This window comes from Hypanus sabinus, chromosome 6, assembly GCF_030144855.1.
Source record: "Hypanus sabinus isolate sHypSab1 chromosome 6, sHypSab1.hap1, whole genome shotgun sequence".
Classification (NCBI taxonomy): Eukaryota; Metazoa; Chordata; class Chondrichthyes; order Myliobatiformes; family Dasyatidae; genus Hypanus; species Hypanus sabinus.
The window spans coordinates 8,532,187-8,550,319 of NC_082711.1; the positions used below are offsets into that span (position 1 = coordinate 8,532,187).

Below are 18,133 nucleotides of genomic sequence, written 5' to 3' on the forward strand. Positions count from 1 at the left end.
AAGGATGGGTGAGAGGTGCTAAACCAGAATTAGGTTTAACATCACTGGCATATGTCATGAAATTAACTGTCATGCAGCAGCAGTACATTGCAATATGATAGAAACCGCAAATTACAGCTAGTAGTATTTATTTTTTAAAAGTTAAACAAGTAGTGCAAAAATAGAAAAAATGTAATAAGGTAGTGCTCATGGATCTTTGTCCATTCAGAAATCTGATGGCAGAGAAGCAGCTGTTTCTGAATTATTGAATATGTGTCTCTAGGCTCCTGTACTTCCTCCCTAATGGCAGTAATGCAGAGATCATGGCCTTCCTGGGAGATGGGGGTCCTTAATAATAACGCTCTCTTTTAGAGCTGTTACTGCTCAGAGATGTCCTGGATGCTGGGGAGGCCTGGTTTACAGTGCATTTTGATGCTGTGCAGTGCCCCATCCCCATATTAGGTGGCATTGTGACCAGTTAGAATGCTCCCCACAGTACATCTTTGCGAGTGTCTTCAGCGACATATTAAATCTTTTCAAACTCCTAATGAAATGTAGCCAGTGCCCTGCCTTCTTTGTGATTGCATCAATGTTGGGCCCAGGATAGATCTTCAGAGATGTTGTGGGTGGGGAACCTTAGTGTGAATGCCATCTTTTTCAGCCATCACCTTTCAAAGAAATTTGCTAATATCTTTGCATCAGTATTTATCAGGAACAACATGGAGGATAGCAAGAACAGTGTGGAGCATACTGCTATGCTAAAGCATGTTGTGATAAAGTTAGCATGGTTACTGAGGCAGCAAGAGACGAGACTGAACGAAGGAAGCAAGACACTATAAAAGTTTAGCTCACTACATGTACACAACCTATGCAGTGTTGAGAAAGTAGGGAAAGCTAGGTGGGGGGAGGGGAGAAGAAGCAGGCAAGAAATTGTGTAAGAATAATGAACACTTTGGACCAGAGACACTTGGTCTAAGACAGGGGTCCCATCCTCTATGCCATGGACCCCAGACTGGGATGAGAGACTTCCCCATTGACATTAGCTTATAGTGAAAATAGGCTTTTGTTCTGAAGACAACCCCCAGACACTGGGAATTCTTTTTTTAAACTACATGTTCAGTCTGGTCACCCCATTACAGGAAGGGCATGAATCTCTCAAGAAGAGATTCACCAGGATGCAGCCTGGATTTGAGGGCATGAGCTACAAGGAGGGGTTGGACAAACTTGGGTCACTTTCTCTGGAGCAGCGGAGGCTGAGGGGAGATGAGACATGATAAAAGGTTTTAAGATTAGGAGCATCAGAGTAGGCAGCTGGCATTTCCCCCCCAGACTGAAATGTCCAATGCACTCTAGGTGAGGAGCAAGTACAAGGGAGATATGCAGCAATAATTTTTAAACTACAGAGTCCCTGAAATGCAGTGTGAGGAGTGGTGATGGAGACAAATGATAGATGTTTAAGAGGCTCTTGAATGTGAACGTGCAGAGAATGGAAGGGCAAAAACATTGTGCAGGCAGAAGGGGTAGTTTAGTTAAGCTTTTACTTAGGTTAATGAGTTTGACACATCACAGGCCCAAGAACCTGTTCTTGTGCTGAACATAAAATCTGCAGGAATTCAGCAGGTCAGGCAGCACTATGGAGGGGAATAAACAGTTGATATTTTGGACCGACCCTTCATCAGGACTGGAAAGGAAGGAGGAAGGCAGAATGAGGGTTGAAAGGTCTAATAGCAGAGGCCATTTAAGATGAGTGGAGATAATTTCTAAGGAGATACAAGGGGCAAGTTTTAGACATGCACAGTGATGGATGCCTGGAATGCACTGCCTAGGAATACCTAGTGGCCAGTCTATCTCGATTCTGTTGTGGTTATGATTCTATAGATTTAGTTGGCCATTTAATTACTAATTTATTTGGTCAGCACAGCATTGTGGGCTGAAGGGCCTGCTGTACTGTTCTTGGGTAGGGAGCAGGGAAGGATGCAGTAAGGAATCCCTACATGGTAAATCCACCCTGAGCACCACTCCTGCCATGAAGAATTTGCCCAGCAGCACTAACAATATGATAACCAAGCTCCTCCGCCATTTGAGAACAGAGGCAATCTTTTCTCTTCAATTTTGAGAACTTGTATAAAAGGAACAGAACCAAAAAAGGATAAATTAGAGAAATAAATGCATTTATTCAAGTTTAAAAATGTGTTTGTTCCGCTGGAGAAAAAGGCACAAACACCTAGACTATTACTTCAGGTTCCTGTGAAGGAATCCAATTCTTCATCAACTGTTGACTGCAGCATCATCAAACTCCACCTTGTTCGTACAGTTGAGGAAGACAGTGTTTTTAAGTGCCGGGCAACAACTGTCCTTGAGGAAAATGGAGAGAGCAGGACATCAAGGATCAGCCCATCTGGCCTTCGAGAAAGAACATTTGCCACGGCACTGTCCATTGTGCTGTGAGTAACATTTAAGCAGCATTACAATCTCTTGCCCGCTCGTCCCAGAATCATACACCCCCTCTGATGATTGATCAACTTTCTTCCAACCAGCAGAAAAGTGATCTTATCACAACAACAAGCATTAGCACTGGTTAAGATTTGGACACAAATCCCATCACCAATGGTAGGATTTTTCCTATCTTTGCCTCTTCCAGTCAAGTACCAGCTCTAGTACAGACATCAATGAATGTGGAGATAATACTGGCTTAAGAGGGAGCGGAATAATACAACAATTTGGGAAGGGAATGAGGGAAAATGATGGAAAAAATCTGGGGTCAAAGCATGACTGAAGTGTTCATATACAAGAAATGATGTGGATGCTGGAGGAACTCAGCTGTGCTCAATTCTTCCAACATTGTGTGCAATGGATGTTTTCCTCCCAGGAGTGTAGTCTCACGATGTAGTGCTCCCGTTCCTTGTTGTCTCTGAAACGGATCTTCAACACAATGCCAGGCAACTGCTTAATTTGCCCAGAGTTTGCAGCGCCAGCTCACAAGCTGCAGGTGTCCACACATGGCTGCCCAGGGGTGAAGAGCTGGTAAACACTAACCAGTGGAAACATAACCAGAGCTCCCAGCAACGAGCCCAGCTGGATGGCAGCCCCACACCATAATAGGGCCCGGTGACCCGCCCCATGGAGGACACTGCTGATGACCACCTTCACGTAGGAGAACAGGCCTGTAAACACCATCCATGCTATCACCTGCAGGGAAAAATTCCAATCATTGGCAATCAAGTAGGCAACATCCATCAAAAACAGTTCAGCACATTCCAGAAAGCAGCCTCCCCTCCATGGACTGTATGTGCAGTTCCTGCTGCCTCAAAAAAAGCAACCAGTAGAAACTATGTCAGTCCATGGCCTCCTCTATTGCCATGAGCCAACTCTCAGGCTGGAGGAACACTAGCTCATTCGGTCTGGGTAAACTCTAACCTGATGGCATGAACATAGATTTCTCTAACCCAGTAATTTTCCTCCACCCTTTTCCCTACTCTGATTCCCCTCCTTTCCCTTGATCCCATGGTCCACTCTCCTCTACTGTAATCCTCCTTCAGCTCTTTACCACTCCCCCCGGCTTCTTACTTCACCCTCCTCCCACCACCCCCTCACCCGGTCTTACCCATCATCTACAGATCAAACACCGGTCTATCAACAGGGAGGTGACGGTGTAGTGGTTGTCCATCACATCTAGTGATGACGGGAGACCTGTGTGGAAAACCTTTGCAATGGAGCAGTTCCACTCTCTCGACCTTGGAAGTGTGGGTCCAGTGGGATAAGTAGACATCACAGCTGGGGCCTTCCTTGGTTGAACGGATGACTATGACTTTTGTACCTCATCATGCTCTTTGCTCTCCACAGGGTGTTGCAGAACCACTTTCCTGGCTGTTGTAGATCTCACAGCTGGCAAGTTCCCATCTTACCAGGCACAAGGCTTACTGGCTCCCCTCATCTAGTTTAGCCCACCTATCGAGTGGTGTACCAAGATATTACTGCTGTCGTATGCGTGCTACTTGGAGCTACAGATGTGAACTGAGTGAGCTGCCCTAGACTGAACATGCCAAGCCTCAGAGCCACCTCTCCCTGGACACCCCAAAGACTGTACTTACCACTATAGCCACACCTACTGGCTTTCCCAGCAGTGGAGGACACGGACTGAAGGCTGCCAATGTTAGAATGTATATTCCGAACAGCAGCCCCAGCAACACCAGTACGCTCATTCCAGCTCTCGACCTAGACAAATCAAATGGATGTTTGAGAGCAATTAATCTGATGATTCAGTGCAACAGAATCAGACTGAGGTTTAATATCATTGGTGTAGATCATGAAACCTGTGATATGCAGCAGTGATAAACTGCAATACGTAATAAAACTGTAAATTACAACATAAGTTAAATCGGTGCAAAAAGAGGAAAATATTGTGTTCATGGGTTCAATGTGCATTCAGAAATGGGGAAGAAGCTGTTTGCTGAAATGTTGCGTGTGCCTTCAGTTTCCTGTACCTCCTCCCTGATGGTAGCAATGAGAACTGGGCATGTCCTGGGTGATGGGGGTCCTTAATGCCTGCTTTTTGTGGCATTGTTCTTTGAAGATGTCCTGGATACTGCAGAGGCTACTGCCCATAATAGAGCTGACTAAGATTACAACTCTGCAGCTTATTTCAATCCTGTGCCCACTTTGCCCAGGCCCCCATACCAGGCAGTCATGCAGCCAGTTAGAATGCTCTTCATGGTACATCTGTAGAAATTTGCAAGTGTTTGGAGATATACCAAATCTCCTCAAACTCCTAATGAAATATAGCTGCTAACATACCTTCTTTGTAACCGCATTGATATGTTGGGCCTAGGATAGATCCTCAGAGAAGTTGACACCCAGAAGTTTAAATTGCTCACCCTTTCCACTTCTGATCCCTCTGGGGACTGGTGTGTTACCTTGTCTTCCCTTTTCTGAAGTCCGCTATCAATTATTTTGTCTACACACTGTCACAAAGGAAGCAGACAATGTATGAAGCAGCATCTCAGAGGCACATGAACATGGAGGGATATGGACGTTGTGCAGGCAGACATGATTATTTTGAACTGGCACCATGATGGGCTACTTAATTTTGTGGCTGCTTTTACTGCTAATAACATTATACATGCTATGTGCCTTGTGCTGTGTGTGACCATTGGTAACTTGTTTTGCACCTTGGACCCAGAGGAACACTTTCATTTGGCTGTGTTCGTGTGTATCATTGAATGATAAACTTAACTTAGTTGGCACAGACCTCAGTATATCCAAGGGAGCATTAACTCTGGTTAATCTTCATCTAAAAGGAGAGCTTGGACAAACTTACAGAGAGGTTGTTTTCTTTGCAGCAGCAGAGGATGTGGAAACACCTGATAAGATGTCAGGGAGTTGGGTGCTAAGTTAAAGGGCAGGGCCTCCAGGGTTGTGATCTCAGGATTGCTACCTATGACGTGTTCTAGTAAAACCAGAACTAGGAAGATTATACAGTTTAATACATAGCTAAGCAGTTGGTGTAGGAGGGAGGGTATAAGATTTTTGAATCATTGGGCTCTCTTCCTGTACAAAAGAGATGGTTTGTACCTGAACTGGAAGGGGACTAATAACCTAGTGGGAGGGTTGTTAATGCTGGAGCAAGATTTAAACTAGATTTGCAGAAGGATGGGAACCAGAGTGCCAGAACAGTTTGTGGAGGCAGATGTTGGTAAGACCTCAAAGTTAGGAATCAGAAGGTTGAGCGTGGTGTGTCTAGTGTTCTGAGCAGCCTATATTTCACTGCAAGTATTGTAAGAAAGGCAGACAATAGTGCTGAAGATGTTTTACAAACAGAAGCAATGTGTAGTGAGGAAAGGCTGTTAACAGGGCAAAATTGCAGTCAATAGAAAAAACGGGCAAAATCAATAAAGGTGAATACAGGACTGAAGGTTTTAACTTTGAATATGCACAGTATACAGAATAAGGTAGATGAACTTGCAGCACAGTTGCAGATCGGCAGGTATGATGCTATAAGCATCACTGAATCATGGCTGAAAGAAGATTATAGCTGGAGGTATTGTATTATGAGAACAGGTAGGAAGGTGGAGGGGACATTGCTCTGTTGGTAAAAAATGAAATCAAATCATTAGAAAGAGGTGACATGGGGTCAGGAGGCATTGAATCTTTGCAGTTCCTTAGCTCTATCCGCAAATGTAAAAAGACACTGATGGGATTTGTATACAGACTCTCAGACAGTAGTAAGGATGTTGCCTACAAACTACAATAGAAGATAGAAAATACATGCCAAAAGGGCAATGTTACAACAGTCATTGGAACTTCAATATGCAGGTAGATTGGGAAAATCAGGGTGGTGCTAGATTCAAGGAGAGGTGTTTCTAGAGTGCCCATAAGATGGCTTTTGAGAGTAGCTCATGGTTGAGCCCACTAGGTTATCAGCTATACCGTATAGGGTGTTGTGCAATGAACCCAAACTGATTAGAGAGCTTAAAGTAAAAGAACCCTTAGGAGAAAGTGATCATAATTAGATCAAATTCACCCTGAAATTTGAGGAGGCATCAGTATTACACTCGAGTAAAAGGGAATTAGTGAGCCAAAATTGATTTGAAAAGAACACTGGTAGGGATGGTGGCAGACCAGCAATGGCTGAAGGCACAGGATATATACATCCCAAAGAGGGAGAGGTATTCTAAAGGCAAGATGAGATGACCATAGCTAACAAGAGAAGTCAAAGCCAGCAGAAAAGCCTAAGAGAAGGCGTATAATAGATCAAAGATTGGTGGGAAGTTAGAGGATTGGGAAACTGAAAATCCAAAAGGCAACTAAAGTAGTAATTAAGGTAAAGATGGAATACAAAATAGGCACCTGGTCAGTACCTGGAATGCACTGTCAGAGGTGGTGGGGAGGCAGATACAATAGGGGTGTTTAAGAGACTCTTAGACATATAGAAATGCAGGGAATTGAAAAAAAAATAGGTGTTGTGTGGGCAGAAGTGATGAGTTCAATTAGGGGTTTAATTACTAATTTAATTAGATTGGCACAATATCGTGAGCCAAAGGGCCTGTTCCTGTTTTGTACTGTTCTATGTTCTAGTATCATTGATTGTAGATGGGCAGAAATGGCTAATGACTGAAGAATAGGGGAGGAATAAGACACAGGAGCAGAACCAGGCCATTCAGTCCATCAAGTCTGCTCCACCATTTCATCACAGCTGATCCATTTCCCTCTTAACCATTCTATAAGACCACAAGACATGGGAACAGAATTAAGCTATTCATACCGATCATCATATCTTGTTTGAGTGAAGTTTTTTTAAAATATTAGAGTGGTGGATGAATGGAATACCCTGCCAAGGTTGGTAGTGGAGTAAAATATATTAAGGAGCATTTAAAAGCTCTGAGATAGGCAAATAGATGAAAGAGAAATGGAGAGCTAAGTGTTAGATTGGTCTTAGAATAGGTTAAAAGATCAGCACAACATTGTGGGCTGAAGGGCCTGTACTGATCTATAAGTCTACCCCTTTCCTGTGCTGTCCTACATTCTAGGAAATTAAAAACAGTCTCACCTCCAAAGTGCAACCATGGCAACAAAACAAGCCAATGGATTGGCTAGATTCCCGAGCACGACTGACAGGTGGAAGGCGGTACTCCCATAAGGCAAGCAGGAATAGGTCTGTATGGAAGGCAGCACCCCATTGCTCAAGGCGTTGGAGAAGGCCAATAACAGAAGCAGGTAGATTGTATGCGGCATGCAGAAGGGGGTGGCCTCCTGGGGAGCTGGTGCACTCTCTGCAGACAGATGGCATGACTCCTCACCAAGTCCACGTTCCTGTGCTTGGCTGTTCCTGGCAGACCGGCAGGTCAGGATAACAAAGGACAGCATGGAGACCAACATCAGGAATGCCAGAAGCCAGAAGAAGGAGCTGGCTGTGAAGTTTTCTTCCAGGTAGTGGGGCAGAAGGGCATACGAATTATTGGCGTCTGAAACATTGCGGCACTCCAGCTGGCCGACACCCTGCACCAGGGCGGCTAGGCAGGGCACAAGGGCGCTGAAACCCTGGCCCACAAAGAAGGACCGGATGAATTTGGAAGGCAGGTGATACATGAAAGGCAGGAAGGTGACGTTGGAGGTGCAGCAGACACAGGCCAGGACAAAGGTCAAGATTAGGAAGGCAACACTGCTCTGCATCCCACCAATCTCCATGGTTCTGTCCCAGGACAGGGCCAGGGCTCCGGAAGAGACAACACCCAGGGCCTGGATGGCGTAGATGAGGTACCGCTCCTCCAACGGACCCGGTAAAAACTTGTGAGCCAGGGTGACGAAGAGGGGACCCACATTGGCCAGAGCAATCAGCACAGTCAGATAGGCCGGCAAGCTCCATCCTGGGGGAAGAGACAAGCACAGCATCATTACAAGTCCAGCTTCAAGCAGGTAGCCTTGGAGTTCTTGGCTAATTTATCAGCAGGGGATCTGTATAAACAGCACAGGAACAATAGGCCGAGTGGTCACCTCTTCGAACCACATGTTGTGTTGACCCTTTAGTCTACTCCAAGATTAATCTAACCCTTCCCTCTCACATAGCCTCCATTTTGTCTTTCATCCATGTACAGTGGCATGCAAAGGTTTGGGCACCCCGGTCAAAATTTCTGTTTCTGTGAATAGCTTAGCAAGTAAAAGATGACCTGATTTCCAAAAGGCAGAATGTTAAAGATGACACATTTCTTTAATACTTTAAGCAAGATTACTTTTTTATTTCCATCTTTTACAGTTTCAAAATAACAAAAAAGGAAAAAGGCCCAAAGTAAAAGTTTGGGCACTCTGGGCATGGTCAGTACTTAGTAGCACTCCCTTTGGCAAGTATCACAGCTTGTAAACGTTTTCTGTAGCCAGCTAAGAGTCTTTCAATTCTTGTTTGGGGTATTTTCGCCCATTCTTCCTTGCAAAAGGCTTCTAGTTCTGTGAGATTCTTGGGCTGTCTTGTATGCACTGTTCTTTTGAAGTCTATCCACAGATTTTCAATGATGTTTAGGTCGGGGACTGTGAGGGCCAGGGCAAAACCTTCAGCTTTCACCTCTAGATGTAGTCCATTGTGGATTTTGAGGTGCGTTTAGGATCATTACCCTGTTGTAGAAGCCTTCCTCTTTCCATCTCCAGCTTTTATTCCCCCCCAGACTGTGTGATGTTTGCTTCCAGAATTTGCTAGTATTTAATTGAATTCATTCTTCCCTCCACCAGTGAAATGTTCTCTGTGTCACTGGCTGCAACACAAGCCCAAAGCAACACGATCCAACACTGTGCTTAACAGTTGGAGAGGTGTTATTTTCATGAAATTCTGCACTCTTTTTTCTCCAAACATAGCTTTGCTCATTGTGGCCAAAAAGTTCTATTTTAACTTTCATCAGCCCACAGGACTTGTTTCCAAAATGCATTAGGCTTGTTCCTTTGCAAACTTCTGACGCTGAATTTTGTGGTGAGGACGCAGGAGAGGTTTTCTTCTGATGACTCTTCCATGAAGGTCATATTTGTGCAGGTGTCGCTGCACAGTAGAACAGTGCACCTTCACTCCAGAGTCTGCTAAATCTTCCTGAAGGTCTTTGCAGTCAAACGGGGGTTTTGATTTGCCTTTCTAGCAATCCTATGAGCAGTTCTCTTGAAGTTTTCTCTTGGTCTTCCAGACCTCAACTTGACCTCCACCGTTCCTGTTAATTGCCATTTCTTAATTACATTACGAACTGAGGAAACGGCTACCTGAAAATGCTTTGCTGTCTTCTGATAGCCTTCTCCTGCTTTGTGGGCATCAATTATTTTAATTTTCAGAGTGCCACACAGCTGCTTAGAGGAATCCACGGCTGCTGATTGTTGGGACAAGGTTTGAGGAGTCAGGGTATTTATAAAGCTTTGAAATTTGCATCACATGGGCTTTCCTAACAATGACTGTGAACAAGCCATAGCCCTAACAAGCTACTTACGGTCTGAAAACTTGGTAAAGTTATCTGAGAGCTCAAATCTCTTGGGGTGCCCAAACATTTGCATAGTGCTGCTTTCCTTTTTTCCCCTACTCAAAAATTGCACAAAACAAAAATAATACATTAATCTTGCTTAAGATGTTGAAAAGAATGTTACATCTTTAACTTTGACTTTTGGAGATCAGTTCATCTTCTACTCATTTAACTATTCACAGTAACAGAAATTTTGACCAGGGGTGCCCAAACTTTTGCATGCCACTGTACATGACAGCTTCTTAAATGCCCCTAATGTATCAGCCTCTACCAATAGACAGGGTAGTGGTAATCAAAAGGATTTTAGATAGACATGAATATGCAGGGCCACGGAAGGGTTTGGATTATGTAGAGGCAGACTTTGGTAGCAATATTTTATTTAGAGTTTGGGAGATTGGTTTTCACTACTCTAGCAAATTCCGACAGATTGTTGTGACTGCTGGCATCACTGCCAAGTATGGAGGCTCTAATGCATCATCATATGACTAAGACGACCATGGTCTATGACCATGATTGCTCTTGGCAATTCTTTTCTACATAAGTGTTTTATCATTGCCTTCTTCTGGGCAGTGTCTCTACAAGATGGGTCCCCAGCCATCATCAATACTTTTCAGAGATTATCTACCTTGCATCAGTGGTCACACAGCCAGAATTTCTGATGAGCACCAACTGCTCATACAACCATCCACCACCTGCTCCCATGACTTCATATGACCCCAATTGGGGGCTAAGTAAGTGCTACACCTTAAACCTCCTTTGAAAACAAGCCCGCAATGCATAGGATTGTAAAAAGCTGCAGAAGGTTGGCCTCAGCTGGCTTCATCATAGGCACTAGCCTCCCCACTATCAAGGACATCTTAGTTACATGGTGGTGAATCTGTCAAACTCATTGCCAAGTCATTGAATATATTAAAAGCTGAGGTTGACAGGTTCTTGATTACCTACAACTATGGGGAGGAGGCAGGATTATGGGTTTGAGAGGGAGAAAAAATTAGCCATGCTGGAATGGTAGAATGGAATGGTCGATGGGCTGAATGGCAAAATTCTATCATGTTTTATCTTCAAAAGGTGGTGCTATTTATCATTAAAGACCCTCACTATGTGGGACACACTTCTCATTATTTTTTTTGTAATCTATTTTTTATTGAACTTCATCATCAAAAAACATTTCCATAAGATGTATTTCAGACATTGTACATATATATCACAAATCTCCACAAAGTATTTATGAGGTATACACTTATAGAAAAGAATGGAAAGAAAAAACAAGCAAAAGGAAAAAACTATGTACAAACAAAACACACAAAATGTTGGTGGAACACAGCAGGCCAGAAAACATCCATAGGGAGAAGCGCTGTCGACGTTTCGGGCTGAGACCCTTCATCAGGACTAACTGAAAGGAGATACTAAGAGATTTGAAAGTAGTGGGGGAGGGGGAAATGCGAAATGATAGGAGAAGACCGGAAGGGGAAGGATGAAGCTAAGAGCTGGAAAGGTGATTGGTGAAAGTGATACAGAGCTGGAGAAGGGAAAGGATCATGGGACAGGAGGCCTCAGGAGAAAGAAGGGGGTGAGGAAGCACCAGAGGGAAATGGAGAACAGGCAAACAACTAAATATGTCAGGGATGGGGTAAGAAGGGGAGGAGGGGCATTAACGGAAGTTAGTGAAGTCAATGTTCATGCCATCAGGTTGGAGGCTACCCAGCCGGCATATAAGGTGTTGTTCCTCCAACCTGAGTTTGGATTCATTTTGACAATAGAGGAGGCCATGGATAGACATATCAGAATGGGAATGGGACGTGGAATTAAAATGTGTGGCCACTGGGAGATCCTGCTTTCTCTGGCAGACAGAGCATAGGTGTTCAGTGAAACGGTCTCCCAGTCTGTGTCGGGTCTCACCAATATATAAAAGGCCACACTGGGAGCACCTGACGCAGTATACCACACCAGCCGACCCACAGGTGAAATGTCACCTCACCTGGAAGGACTGTCTGGGGCCCTGAATGGTGATAAGGGAGGAAGTGTAAGGGCAGGTGTAGCACTTGTTCTGCTTACAAGGATAAGTGCCAGGAGGGAGATCGGTGGGAAGAGATGGGGGGGGTGGACGAGTGGACAAGGGAGTCGCATAGGGAGCAATCCCTGCAGAAAGCAAAAAGGGGGGGGGGGGGAAGAAAGGAGATGTGCTTGGTAGTGGGGTCCCGTTGGAGGTGGCAGAAGTTACAGAGAATTATACGTTGGACCTGAAGGCTGGTGGGGTGGTAGGTAAGGACAAGGGGAACCCTATCCCGAGTGGGGTGGCGGGTGGATGGGGTGAGGGCAGATGTGCAGGAAATGGGAGAGATGCGTTTGAGAGCAGAGTTGATGGTGGAAGAAGAGAAGCCCCTTTGTTTAAAAACAGGAAGACATCTCCTTCATCCTGAAATGAAAAGCCTCATCCTGAGAGCAGATGCGGCGGAGACGGAGGAATTGTGAGAAGGGGATAGCATTTTTGCAAGAGACAGGGTGGGAAGAGGAATAGTCCAGGTAGCTGTGAGAGTCTGTAGGCTTATAGTAGATATCAGTAGATAAGCCGTCTCCAGAGATGGAGACAGAAAGATCAAGAAAGGTGAGGGAGGTGTCGGAAATGGACCAGGTAAATTTGAGGGCAGGGTGAAAGGTGGAGGCAAAGTTAATGAAGTCAACAAGCTCAGCATGCATGCAGGTACAAGTAGGGAGTGATCTTTTTTTTACAACATATTCATTGATTTGTGAGAATAAAATCAGGCCTATGAGGCATTATGTAGTTAAGCCATTTTTCCCTGTATGAATCAAATTGTTCTAGCTTATGATTAACAGATGCTGCTATCTTCTCCATTTTGTAAATGTCCATTGTAATTTCCATCCATGTATTTAAAGTTGGGATCTCCTGTGATAACCATTTCCTAAGTAAGAGTCTTTTTACCAGCCACCAACAGTATATTCATTAAATATATATCTCTTTTCAACCATTCTTAAGGTATATATCCAAAATATATGTTCTTACTCAAAGGGTATTTCACATTTAAATATGTCTTGTAGGGCATTGTGCATCCCCCTCCAATAGTTTTTGATAACAGGGCAATCCCAAAAAAATATGATAATGATTTGCATTGTGATTTCCACAATTTCTCCAGCAAACAGAGGTTACTATCATAATGGGATTTCTGAGAGGGTGTAATAAAATATCTTAAGTTTTTCCATCCAAATTCCCTCCATTTCAGTGAACTGGTACACTTCCATTGATACCTCCATATTATTGTCCATTCTTCCTCAGGTATAATTATCCCTCCTTCCTTCTCCCATTTTGTTTTAATGTATGAAGTCGAATGTGTTTTAAGATTTGACAACCCCTTATACATGCTTGAAATGATTCTACTACCGTTATCTGAATTATATGCTTTTCTAAATAGCTCTATCAAGCACGTACTTGCGTCTTATTAACATTGTCACATCTGTAAATATTGATAAAAATCTTGTTTTTTTATAAGTGTTTCTCTTTAAGCATTTCAAAACTGAACAGTGTTTCTTCTTTCATTATGTTGCAAAGAACTGTTATTCCTTTAGCTGTCCAGTCCTTAAATCTAGCATCCAATTTATTCGGTGTAAAATCCGAGTCATATACAACAACACTTAAGAATTGCAATATCACCCTCTAGATTATATTCTTTTATAGTAGTTTTCCATATTTTAAGAGTCAATTTCACCCATGGGTTATCAATAGTATTTATGTACCTTTGCAGGTTGTTATCAGCCAAAATTGCTTGTATTGGGGATGGGAAGTACCCGGTCCTCAATGTTTTTCCATTGAGTGTCATATGATGGGTTGCACCAACATATCACAGCTCTCAACTACTCTTCTCATTATTAAGACCAGGGACATTATACAGGAGGTTCAAGACACACACAACTTTTTGAAAACAGCTACTTAACCTTTGCCATTAGATTTCTGAACAGTCCATGAAACCACCTATTTTTAAAAAAAATATTTCCTGTTGTGTTAATTTATCTTCTTGTTAAATTTATTGCACTGTACAGCTGCTGTGAGGTGTATGGGGTATTCAGAGAGGGGTAGCACCTCTGGTGAATGGGCCTGTCATGTCCATTCTGGTGCAGCTCACTCATCTTTGTTCTGCAGCGGGCACTCAATTCTCACCTGTTGCTCCAAGTAGTTGCTTGCCTGTGACAGTGGCCACAGTCCGGTATACCGCTTTGACAGGCGGGCTAAACCAAATGAGGGTAGCCAACGGGTCTTATACCCTAGAGGGATAGGAAAATGCCTGTCCCAGCAGGCAAAGTCAGTTCTGGTGGACTGGCCAGATCCAACAGCCAGGAAGGCAGTTCAGCAACGCTCCATGGAGAGCGAAGGGTATGACCAGGCCCATTACATACACATGGTGGTTGTTCATCATGTTTGATGATGACAGGAAACCTGCGTGGAAGAGTTTTAAATCTGAAAAGACGTTGCACTGGGGCAGATCCATACACTTCAGATCTCAGAAGTCCAAGTCCAGTGGTATGAACAAGCGCCACAAGCCATGGTCTTCTTCGGTTGCAGTAAATGACTATGACTTGTATGCTTCGTCACACCCTTCACTCTCTACAAAGTGTTGCAGTGCCACCTTTCTGGCTACTAAATCTCATTCTAGATCTCATCTGCTCAGTCCACCAGTTGTGGTGGTGAAAGGTCAGTAACTCAGCTATGGGACATCTCTGCATCAGTTCCAGGATGCTGCAGTCCTTGGCCCAAACACATTCAGAGCAATGACCTTCAGCTGAAAAATAATAAAGCACGGAAGAATAACATACACAATTTACCAATGTGCAATGATAATATACGAAATAATAAAACAGACGATTGTACTATGACATGTTCTCCTGTTGCACAGATGAACTGTTGTATATGCTTATTACATTTGGTAGGAAAGGTTTTCTGTAACGATCCTTGTGACAGCAGAGCTGAAAGGGTTCTCTGCTGTTTAGTCAGTGGGTTATGGAGAGGATGTGCCTGATTGTCCACAATGGATAACAGCTTGTTTAATTTTTTTTTGCATCACCAGCACCAATCCTGCTCCTACAACAAAGCCACAAGGACAACTGCACTCACTACAACGTACAATGATTCAGCATGGACTGGATGGGGCTGTTTCTGTGCTATAGTTTTTTTATGACTAACTATAGATGGTAAACTACAAGAGTTGAAAATCTGGTTTTAGGGAGGCAATGGAAATACTTTCTCATTCAAAAGGATAAGTGCTTCGCAAGTTGAGCCAGTATTTAGTTCCCCACTTTCTAGTTGCCCTTGAGGGGGCAATAATTAGCTGCCTTCTTGATCTGCTTGAGCAGTTCTGATCAGCTACCTACAGGAGAGATACAAGATTGAAAGAGTGCAGAGAAAACTTACAAGAATAAGCAGGTTAGGACTTTGTTTTTCCTGAAGTGCAGGAGAATGAGGGGAGATCTGATAGTAGAATATAAAACTATGAGGGGTGTAGATAGGGAACCACGGTAGCATAATAGCACCACACAAGTATAGCGCATTGTGTTCTGGAGTTCAGACTCACTTCCAGCAACACCTGTGACGATTTTGTAAGTTCTCCATTTGAGGGTGAGAGTTTCCTCCAGGTGCTCTGATATCATTCCACAGTCCAAAGTTGTGCCTGTTAGTGGGTTAATTGATTAGTCTAGGGTTAAATTGGTGTGCTGCTGGGCAGTGCGGCTTGTTGGGCTGGAAAGGCCTGCTCTGCATTGCATCTCCAAATAAATGCAAGCCGGCTTTTTCCACTGACATTGCTTGAGACTAGAACTAGAGGAGACGAGTTAAGATTGAATGGTGAAATATTTAAGGGAAACTTCACTCAGAGGGTGGTGTGAATGTACAATGTACTGCCAGCAGAAGTGCTGGATGCACATTTAAGTTTGGATAAGTACATGCTTTGGACAGGTAAGGAGGGCTATGGTTTAAGTCAGTGGGAGTAGGCAGAATAGCTTGGCATGGACTAAATGGACCAAAGGGCCTGATTCGGCACTGCAGTGCTTTATAACCATGCAGCAGTCCAGTCTTTGAGGTGTGGGTATGACCACAATGTCCCATGACTTTGAGACAACGACAGCAAAGGAATAGCAATTCATTTCCAGGTTAGGCGGATATACAAAGTCAAAGCAAATTTATTATCAAACTACATTTATGTCACCATATACAACCCTGAGATTCATTTTCGTACAAGAGAAAATAAAGCAATACAATAGAAAATGGTTAATACAAAGGGGCATAATTATAAGGTGATTGGAAGAATGCATGGGGGGATATCAGAGGTAGGTTTTTAAAAAGAGTGGTGACTGCATGGCCAGTGGTGGTGGTCGAGGCAGATACATTAGGGGCATTTAAGAAACTTGGATAGGTGCATGGAAGGTTAAAAAATGGTGGGCTATGTGGGAAGGAAGGGTCGGATTGACATTAATGTAGTTAAAAGGTCAGCACAACATCATGGGCTGAAGTCCCCGTATAGTGCTGTCAAGTTCTATGAAATGAATAGGGGATGAGATTTCTGGTATCGACTCAATGGGCCAAATAGACTCACTCTATATGAAACACCTCCAACTATTTGCTTTTGTTTCAGGAAAGTGTTTTGGAAGTTTTTGGTGACTTCTCTATTGGAAAGCTGCAAATATTGACAAGCCCAGATGTCAAATTTCAATACCCACTGGACCAAGATCAATGCGGACAGCTTTATTGTCCAGGGTTCACGAACACCTTGCACCAGTGACCATCCTACCTTGGCCTTTCAATTGAAGGTCACTGATGAAGCTCTGAATGTGTTTAAGCCCAGGACAGCAGCCCCCCACCACTCCACAGAACTGTTGCAGATTTGTCCCATAGCTGAGATACTGACTCTTCAACCACTACACCCATAGGGACATACCAGTCCTAGCAAGCAAAGTCCGCTTCGGTGGATCTATAGTGAAACCCAGTAGCCAAGGAAGGTGCTTCTGTAACGCTTTGTGAAGAGCAAAGGGCATGAGAAAGCACACAAGTCATGGTCATCCACTGCAACCAAGGAAGATCCTGCTTTGTGATGACCACTGGACCCAGACATCCAAGGTTGAGCGTGGAACTGTCCCAGTGCAATAGCTTTCTAATTTTTAAAAACTGTCCAGCACAGGCCTCCTTTTATTGTTGGATGTGACAGACAACCAATGTAACCACTACAATCATCTTTCCTCATAATAGGACTGATTCTATTCAGCCCCATCCTGATTCCCATTGTTTCTAATTTAGTCAAGGATCCTCAGTGCCATACTCAACACCGTACCCCTTTGATATCAAGGGAAATATTGCTCTTGCTTCATCTATGGCAGCCTGCACTGAAGTCAAATTGGAAGCCCGAAGGCAAACGGCCTTGGGAGCCCATGAAGGAACATGGGGAACTATCAGCTACACTCACCTTCAGGTAGGCTCTTGGTCACCACTGGAAGTTCCACCCACAGGGAGTTCACTGCAAGCCATGACCCCATCCCGAACATGGCCACCAGTAGGTGGGTGAGGACAGACTCCTTCACAGTAGACGTGGCCATCCTGTGATCTGGGAAGAAAAGGCAGTTCTCATGTGTGATTTTTTTTTAAAAATACACCTCAGTGTTTCAGCTACATAGATACTACAACCACGAAAGCTTACCAGCACCTCCACCTGCTCAGGAGGCTTAAGAAACTGAATCTTTCTACCATGGTGAAAATGAGACAATCAGAGACAGGAAACGGAAAGTTGTTGTGGAGATAGAGAGCATGTGGGGTGGGAAGGGGGCTTGTTTTGCTCTTCTGTTCATCATTGTGGACATGCTGTGTTGCCATCAAGATGTGTGGTGATGCTTATGGGCTGCTCCCGGCACATCCTTAGGTGTGTTGGTTATTAACACAAGCAATGCATTTCACTATATGTTCTGATGTACACGTGATAAATAAATTTATCTGGATGGTGTGACAGCTGCTCTAGCAGCTGTGAACATGGCTCAGAAACCAGCCTCTCCTCCATGGACTCTCATTTACCCTTCTTGCTACTTCAGTACAGAAGCCCCATCTACCCTGGCCATTCTCTCTTCTCTCTCCCATTGAGCAGAAAATACCAAAGCACACAACACACCAAGTTCAAGCACAGTTCTAC

General features: G+C 43.9%; 1 protein-coding gene across 4 annotated transcripts in view; it reads right to left on the reverse strand.

Annotated features, from left to right (window-relative positions):
• Positions 1 to 2,133: 2,133 nt before the first annotated feature.
• The window catches only part of slc52a2 (solute carrier family 52 member 2), a 51,507-nt gene continuing 35,507 nt past the window's right edge, over positions 2,134 to 18,133 (reverse strand). For all 4 annotated transcript variants that reach the window (XM_059971661.1, XM_059971659.1, XM_059971660.1 and 1 more), the window contains exons 2-5: positions 17,420 to 17,557; positions 7,526 to 8,342; positions 4,071 to 4,194; positions 2,134 to 3,168 (exon numbers count right to left, since the gene is read on the reverse strand). In XM_059971661.1, the coding sequence (XP_059827644.1) occupies positions 2,956 to 3,168; positions 4,071 to 4,194; positions 7,526 to 8,342; positions 17,420 to 17,549 (1,284 nt within the window). In that variant the 5' untranslated portion in view covers positions 17,550 to 17,557 and the 3' untranslated portion in view covers positions 2,134 to 2,955. The remainder of the gene's footprint in view (positions 3,169 to 4,070; positions 4,195 to 7,525; positions 8,343 to 17,419; positions 17,558 to 18,133) is intronic.